Source organism: Halichoerus grypus, chromosome 10 (assembly GCF_964656455.1).
Source record: "Halichoerus grypus chromosome 10, mHalGry1.hap1.1, whole genome shotgun sequence".
Classification (NCBI taxonomy): Eukaryota; Metazoa; Chordata; class Mammalia; order Carnivora; family Phocidae; genus Halichoerus; species Halichoerus grypus.
In genome coordinates this window covers 18,749,211-18,757,638 of record NC_135721.1, presented here as the reverse complement: position 1 = coordinate 18,757,638, position 8,428 = coordinate 18,749,211, and the positions used below count along the sequence as shown (strand labels likewise).

Sequence of the window (8,428 nt, the reverse complement as noted above, 5' to 3'; positions counted from 1 at the left end):
CCAATAGCTAGGCAAGTCGCCTTTCCGCCCCGCCTTCCCCCGCGTCCGTTGACGGGCGGCTGCTCCGCGAGCCCTCCCTTGGCCCAGCGAAGCGCTCCTTCCCCGAGTGTCCTGTTCCTTCTGCTCCCGTCTGGGCCATCGCCCTCCTCCAAGCCCTCTGTGAGCCTTCCCAGCCAACACGACCCCCCTCCCTCGCCTCCAGTCCCTCTTCAGGGAACCGCCCCCCCCGTGGGCTAAACCACTGCGCAGGGAGTGGCCGGAAAGGGCGCCTGCCTTAAGGACGAGTGTTTGTGGAGGTTGTCCTTATGAGGACGGCCCAAGAAAACGTGGGGAAAAGCCCGCTTTAAATGCACTAAAGGTGTATTTAGTCCTCTGTATCAGTGCCCGTAGTTCACGCTGATGCGGGGCGGGGGGGGAATAAGGACCAGCTGATCTCATTTACCCTTGTTTACTTAGATCAGTGGCTCTGCATCCCGCAGGTGTTTGGGTTTTGGTTTATAATCTCAGGTGATTCTGATGCGAACCATTGGTATAACTTGAAAATTGTGAGCAGTGATTTTCCAAATTCAATAACCTCCTGTGTGAACTGTGATTTTCTATAATTCTATTTTCCTCTTTGAGTATTGGTGGATATTAGATGATGGACCACCATTTTCACTACTTCCAAAGTGCACGCGCTGAAAACTATCCAAAGTGTCTTAGGGAAATTTGTATTCGCGGGCCTTTTTGAAGCTAGCCAGAGTGAATCGTTTCAACTGTAGTTCCCCTTTTCAGAGCTGAGGGAGCATGAGCCATTTGCAGAACTTACTGTTAGATACCCTCCTGGGAACAAAGCATGTGGACAGTGCAGCCCTCATCAAACTCCAAGAACGAAGCTTGTGCGTAGCATCACCAGGATTTAATGTAAGGAAAAGCAAGTTTGGGCATAAGCATTTTAACAAACTTTTTCTTTAACAAACATTTTACAAACATTTTCAAACTTTTTCATAGTAAATATTTTACGTTTCTGGGCTATATGGCCTGGGTCACAACTACACAGCTACTATGCAGTTTTAGTGGGAAAACGGGCATAGACAATACATAAAAGAATGGGTGTGACTATGTTCCAACAAATCTTTATTTATGAACACTGAAATGTGAATTTCATGCAATTTTTACATACCACAAAATATTATTCTATTGTTTTTCCCAATGACTTAAAAATGTAAAATCTATTCTTAGCTTGCAGGACTACAAAAACAGACAGTGGGTCAAATTTGGCCAGCCTGCCATAGTTTGCCCACTCCTACTCTATTTAACTTCTGCAGATAATGCCTGGTGATGTCCGAACACTTGTGAATGGATTCGCCAAGAACCCTTTGCAAACCAGAAGAGAAGGATTGTATTTCAAGGAAAAGGACTACAAATGTATCCGGGCAGATGACTATTCTCTTTATGCTAAGAATGTGAGTGTTCAAGATTTGAAGACAGCTAGGTAAAAAACCTTAAGAAAAGAATTTTATTAGAATTTGCTGTGTCCCTCCTGATCCCATTTATAAAACAATCTAAGCCCATTACTACAGTGGCAATATCTGAGACACCAGTCTAATGCTAAGAAGACATATGTAAAAGAAAGTACAGAGAGCCTAGTTGAGAAACATTCATTCCAGAATCTATCAACTGAAATTTGCCTGAAGTATCTCTTTTAACTACTCCATACTGTACACCCTCCTCCTTTTAAAAAAGAAAAAAAAAAAAAAAGATAACATTCTTTTGCTTAAAACCTCTCTTGGCTCTCTGTTGCTTATAAGGAAATAAGGAGATGAAATTCACATTTACTGGATGCCCTATCTTATGGGGTAAGCACACTTCATCTGCCTTATAAAGTAAATAGCCTCATTTTACTGGACCGAGGAAACTGAGAGTTCACAAGGTTAAATAACTCTCCCTTAGTCATGCAGCAGAAAATGAAGGTTCTGGGATTCAAGCCCAAAGCTGTCCAATTCCAAAATGTATTACCTTCTCATTTTTTAAAAAGATTTTATTTATTTATTTGAGAGAGAGAGACACAGAGATAGTGAGAGAGAGCATGAGTAGGGAGGAGAAGGAGAAGCAGACTCCTGCTGGACTCCCACTGAGCAGGGAGCCTGACACAGGGCTCGATCCCAGGACTCTGGGATCATGACCTGAGCTCAAGGCAGACACTTCATGGACTGAGTCATCCAGGAGCCACCCAGGTGCCCCTATTAAATCAGTCGTTCTCAATGGGGTAGGGGTATATTACAATCAGTTGGGGAACTTTTTCAAAATACACATGCTGTTATTACAAGTCTGAAATTTTTTGAGCAAAGACAACTAAATTAGTGGAAAAGAGTGAAGAGTCCAGAACTAGATATGAGTGTATGGAAGTAAAGAAATGGCACAAATTATGGCTGGAGTGTAACTGCTAGTCCTGTGACTAGAACCAAAAGAAGGACATTCTGTTTTACTCTTATCCAGGAAAACACTGGTGTGGTTGTTGTGAAGACCCGTCTGTATCTTCTGGTGGCAACTTACACTGAAGGCATGTATCCTAGTGTTTGTGTGGAAGCCACAGAGAAGCTGGGTAAGTTTGTCTCCCCATGCCTGTCTTTGTTCCCTATGGTAGTCAGACCTTCTGACTGCCAGTAACTGAGAGCCAATACAAACCACCTAGGGCAGAAGGGAGGAATTTATTAAAAGGATACTGGGGTTACTTATAGATTCACTGGAACAAGGGAGTGCAACTGAGCCACAGTGAAAATGGACTCCAGGGACAGGAATACTGCTAGAATGCTTCTCTAGTCTCTGTTTCTAAGAGGGTCAGCTTTGTTCTGTCCCATTGCAAAGCCTCCATTCCTGGCTGGTATCATGGCCAAGTCTCACATCCTGCCTCTTAGTTTCTTTGTTTTTTTTTTTTTTTTTACTTTTTAAAGATTTTATTTATTTGACAGAGAGAGACACAGCGAGAGAGGGAACACAAGCAGGGGGAGTGGGAGAGGGAGAAGCAGGCTTCCCGTGGAGCAGGGAGCCCGATGTGGGGCTCGATCCCAGGACCCTGGGATCATGACCTGAGCCGAAGGCAGACGCTTAACGACTGAGCCACCCAGGCGCCCCTCTTAATTTCTTTTAAGACCCTGATTTGGGGGCGCCTGGGTGGCTCAGTCGTTAAGCATCGGCTTAAGGTCATGATCCCAGGGTCCTGGAATCGAGCCCCGTGTCGGGCACCCTGCTCAGCAAGAAGCCCGCTTCTGCCTCTCCCACTCGCCTGCTTGTTCCCTCTCTTGCTGTCTCTCTCCCCCGGTCAAATAAATAAATAAAATCTTAAGAAAAAAAAAAAGACCCTGATCTGACAAGCCTTGGGTCATATGGTTTACCCCTTTATCAGTCAGTTATTGAGGGGCTAGGGGTGAGGAAGCAGCAGGGTAAAAAAAACAAAAAAAACAAAAAAAAAACAGAAATATAGCTGCTGGGGAGTCACCCTATGTAAAGGACCCTTTACAGGAAAAGAAATTACTGAGCCTGGCAGCTACCTTTTTGGGGTCTACTGCATTCCCCTTCCATGTCTTTATGTTTTTTAATGAAGATCTAATGTAGGACTAAATGGGAAATTATATCTATGAAAGTTGAGTTTAATGAACGATAAATTATGTTTGTGTTTAGATTTTTTAATGTAAACTTAAATTCCTAAAAAAAAGAAAAAATTGCTGGAGTTGCTTAAACACTCCTTTGAGAGAGTAGAAGCCTCTACTTCTACTACTGAGGAAAGCATCTGTTCTTTCATTCTTTCAACACATATTCAGTGATGATCTACCACGTGTGCTATACTATCCTAATAAGCAAGAAAATCAAAACTGTAAACAGATATAGTCTCTACCTTCCATTCCTCTATACATGCTGTCCTGTCTGCCCGAAATAGTGTCTCTTTCTGTCCCTGCCCTTTCACATCCAGTTATCAAATTCTTTTTTTTTTTTAAGATTTTATTTATTTATTTGAGAGAGAGAGAGAGATCATGAGCAGGGGGGAAAGATAGAAGGAGAAGCAGACTCCCCGCTGAGCAGGGAGCCTGATGAGGGATTCGATCCCAGGACCCTGAGATCACGACCTGAGCCGAAAGCAAATGCTTAATCGACTGAGCCACTCAGGAGCCCCTAGTTGTCAAATTCTCAATCATCACTGAAGACACAAGGGAGATCTTGAGCTCCTCTCCACTATGCTACGTATTTTATGCATACCTTTATTATTAGAGTTCTTTTTTATTATTAGAGCCACCAGAGTTCTTTGTTTACCTGGATTGTGAGCCCCTAGAAGATAAGAATTGTGTCTTAATCTCCTATCTCCAGTACCTAAGACAGTGTCTTCTGTTGAGTAGGCAATTAATACATGTTTGATGAACAAACAAATGAGTGACCTCTGCCTAGCAGAATCAGGGAAGGCTCCAGAGAAATGAATCTTAAAAAATTAACTGAGAAATTAAGTACAGAAAAAATACACACATACACACACAAATGTATGTATGCACAGACCTTCCCAGTTGTTACAGTTTCCTGTCATGGAGTGTCATAAACCATGCTACGTAGCTGGCAATGAGGTATTCTAAGAGTAACCAGGATGGAGCCTGGACAGGACACAACTTTGAAGCATCTGATAGGAGTGAATTCCAATCCAGGAGAAATAGGCAATTGCAATACCAAGGACCTTTTCTGAGCAGGTGTCAAAATTTGAGGGAGGTTCGGTTCCAGTAGACTAGGGCTGGAGCAGGAAGACAAAATGGAGACCTGTAGAGTGGGGCTAATTATCTAATTAAAGGTATACAGAAAATGAGGCTAGGAAAATGGGCAATTAGGCTGTCAAGAGGCCAGGTTCTATCCTATCAGCTAGGGCCCAGGGCTAATTCCCCTAGTCTCCTGTGGAGACCAGGGAAGTTGCCTGACCACTGTAAAGTAGATTCTGTGGCTGGCAGTAAAGGTTGAGATTCTTGTTTAGGACCACAAAAGACTCCAAAGAATGTGTACTAGTTTGAAGGAGATAGCTGGACTCCTGCTACTAAAATCCCACTGTTCGAAGAAGGGCTAGGCTAATCTTGGAAGTGGCTGGATTCTCATGAGGGATGTTTGAGGCTGAAACCTACTCAGGAGCCAGTTACTTGTCTCATTACTTCTGTTTCCTTCACTTGTTTTTCTCATAATTATATTTTTCTCTGTCAAAAAATTCTACATGATAATTACAGAAAATTTGGGAAATAAAGAATTTTGACTATTTAAAAATGTTTTATTATGAAAGATTCTAGGAGAGGGGTGCCTGGGTGGCTCAGGCGTTGAGTGTCTGCGTTCGGCTCAGGTCATGACCTCAGGGTCCTGGGATCAAGCCCCGCATCAGGCTCCATGCTCCACGGGAAGCCTGCTTCTCCCTCTCCCACTTCCCCTGCTTGTGTTCCCTCTCTCACTGTGTCTCTCTCTGTCAAATAAATAAATAAAATCTTTAAAAAAAAAATTCTAGGAGATATATATATCTTTGAGAGCAGGGACTGGGTCTTAACTATCCAGTCATCCTTGTATCTCCAGTATCTAGCATGTGGTAGTCACTCCCAAAGTCTGTGGAATAAATATAATGAAGCATGTTGTGGTGATAATTTGTTGCTCACAGATAATAACCATGTTCTGTTTCCTTTCAGGAGAATATCTAAGAAGAAAAGGAAATTAAGTCATCAGAGGACTATGAAAGACAGCTTTTATTATTTTAGGAAATAGATCCTAAAGAAAAAGTCATGCCTTATTTTGTGGGTGAAAACACTAGGAAGAAGATACTAAAAAGGAAGAATGAGTTAAGGGAGGAATTTTTCTTATTTCAAGAGATCCTCTTCTTTAATTGGAATTCTTTGATAAGCTTTACTTGGTTTTTTTGTTTGTTTTTTTAAATGTTGGCCATTGACATGAGTGTGACCAACCTGATCACTGCCCAGGGCATATCTGTTGAAAGACTCCTCCATGAGTGTCTTGCACTCCCATGCATCTTGCTGGGTATGCCAAGAATGCAAGGCTCTAACAACTCTTCATCCAGACCATTTCTCAGGGTGATTTTGCAGAAAGCAACCTTGAACAACGAAGTAATGCCTCCCTTCAGAACAAAGAGCAAACTTTCTTACTTCTTGCTATAAAAGAGGTAAGTTCCCTGAACTCAGAGCTGTAATGCAGCTCACTACATGTGTGACATCCATCTGGTCCACATCACCCCTGTAGGCCTTGGGGAGAAGGGCAACACAAAGGCCACACTTTGGGCCACTAGTCAAGGTATTTATTGGACATTCCACACTCCCCACCATCTGCAGACATCTGATTTGTTGAACATTGGGAAGACCTTTCAAAAGTCAACTCAAAAGAATTTTTTAAGAATCAACTCAAGAAGATTTTTGACTTTATCTCCTTGACTTCCTCCTAGTCCACACAACTTAGTATGGTTAATGAATGCAACCTTCTCCAGAAAAGGTTCATCTCCTCTTGGTCACCTCCTGCGGGATGATCAGGACAATAAGGGTGGGGAGCTATAGAACCTATTTTGAAAATTCAGGATTCCACCCTGATCATTTCTGGGCATGATACATCTTTCTTTCCCTTAGCGGCAACTCCAGGCCAACCTGGTTGGTACACTCTCAGGTGTCACTGAAAAGGGAACACTTTACACCACCGTCATCAAGTCTTAGACCTCTTGCAATTCTTGACATTATCAAGCAGCAAGGTATAATTTTCTGAATTCCAAAAACATGCTATCTGGGGCTTTCCATGTAGATCTGCCTATAGATTTTGGCGTCAGTCCTCATGCAAATGGTTTCTCCTTGTAAATAAGCACATTGACATCTAGACTTTATAACTTAGTCATGTGGATTATATACTCACTCTCCACATGCTGTCAAGCTGGGTTTTGAGCCTCTAAGGCAGAAGATCTGACTCTAAAGTAATCTCTAAAGTGCTATAGGCCATCATGAAGCCTCTTGCCTGCTCACCAGCTGGTCAGCCAGCCTTTCCTGGACACATACCCACTGCACTGCTGGGAGCCTCATGGGGCCCTTTTTATAAACCTCCTCAAGGCAAATGCCCCACTGTCTGGAGCCCTCCTATGCACATCTGTCCAGTTACTTCCTGTAATTCTCATCACAAAGTTCCAACTATATCCAGCTATTCAGAGAGACCCACAAAAGTGACCCTTTGATGGTAGCCACAGAATTCCTGCAGAGTTGCCCAGGGACCAGATGATCTTCTGAAACATCAGGGGTCTCCAAATGAGGGAGATTTGTGTCCTGGTGGTCCACAAAGACTTTAGAACAGGCACACAGGTGCGAATGGATTGAAGTGATTGATTTTTTTCCCAGATCTTCAATTTCCATATGTACTTGCCTAAAGCTGCTGAGACTGAGGAGTCCTGTCAGCTTTGCTTCCCACCTCCCCTCCCCAAGCTTCCTTCCCCCAGGATACAAAAGAAAGGTGTACTTTCATCCAGCCCCAATCTTACTGCGATGCTTGGCTTGGAGTGCAAAACCTGTGGTGTGTGAGGAAAGGAAAACTCTTAAATATTTTTTAATGTTTTAAAATCCATCCTCTGTTGTCAAAAATTACATCATATATGAAGGAGAGATCCATGAGAATAAAGTAAAAGGAGCATTAGTGAGAAATAGTGAAAATCTTTATATCATTTGTCTTGGAGAGGAAGGGTCTATGTCTTATCTATCTATATTTCTTAAAATTCAGAAGCAAAATGATTGTCATAGGACATGTATTAACATGATTTTTTTTTAAGATTTTATTTATTTATTTGACAGAGAGAGACACAGTGAGAGAGGGAACACAAGCAGGGGATGTGGGAGAGGGAGAAGCAGGTCCCCCGCCGAGTAGGGAGCCCGATGCGGGGCTCAATCCCAGGACCCTGGGATCATGACCTGAGCCAAAGGCAGATGCTTAACAACTGAGCCACCCAGGCGCCCCTGTATTAACATGATTACTTGGATTGAAAAATGAGAAACCTTCTCTGATAGGAAGTAATTTTATTTGGCTGATTATTTAACAATGAGGACTGGCTTTGCCAATAAGAATGTCACAGATGTTTTTCATAATTAAGTCTGCAGCTTCCAGATGTTAATGAAAATATATTTGAAGTATATGATAAGGTAGAAGGACTTGATTTTTAAAAATTGTCTTAGCAAAAGTGTACTGAAATTAACATTTTTACTTTCTGAATTCTTTGTGAGTATATCAATTTATTTTTTTTTTTCTTTTTTTTTTTTTTTTTTTTAAAGATTTTATTTATTTATTTATTTGAGAGAGAGAATGAGAGAGAGAGAGCACATGAGAGGGGGGAGAGTCAGAGGGAGAAGCAGACTCCCTGCTCAGCAGGGAGTCCGATGCGGGACTCGATCCTGGGACTCCAGGATCATGACCT

General features: G+C 42.4%; 1 protein-coding gene across 1 annotated transcript; it reads left to right on the top strand.

Annotated features, from left to right (window-relative positions):
- Positions 1 to 73: 73 nt before the first annotated feature.
- PFN4 (profilin family member 4) lies at positions 74 to 7,664 on the top strand. Its single transcript, XM_036121699.2, has 5 exons — positions 74 to 159; positions 775 to 903; positions 1,308 to 1,445; positions 2,479 to 2,584; positions 5,673 to 7,664. Exons 2-5 carry the CDS (start codon positions 787 to 789, stop codon positions 5,699 to 5,701), a joined length of 390 nt encoding a protein of 129 aa, XP_035977592.1. The 5' UTR covers positions 74 to 159; positions 775 to 786; the 3' UTR covers positions 5,702 to 7,664.
- Positions 7,665 to 8,428: the final 764 nt, after the last annotated feature.

Coding starts and splice junctions, on each gene's coding strand:
- PFN4 (XM_036121699.2), top strand. CDS start 787: ATGAGCCATTTGCAGAACTTACTGTTAGATACCCTCCTGGGAACAAAG. Junction 904..1,307: donor TAGCATCACCAGGATTTAAT/GTAAGGAAAAGC, acceptor TAACTTCTGCAG/ATAATGCCTGGTGATGTCCG. Junction 2,585..5,672: donor GGAAGCCACAGAGAAGCTGG/GTAAGTTTGTCT, acceptor GTTTCCTTTCAG/GAGAATATCTAAGAAGAAAA.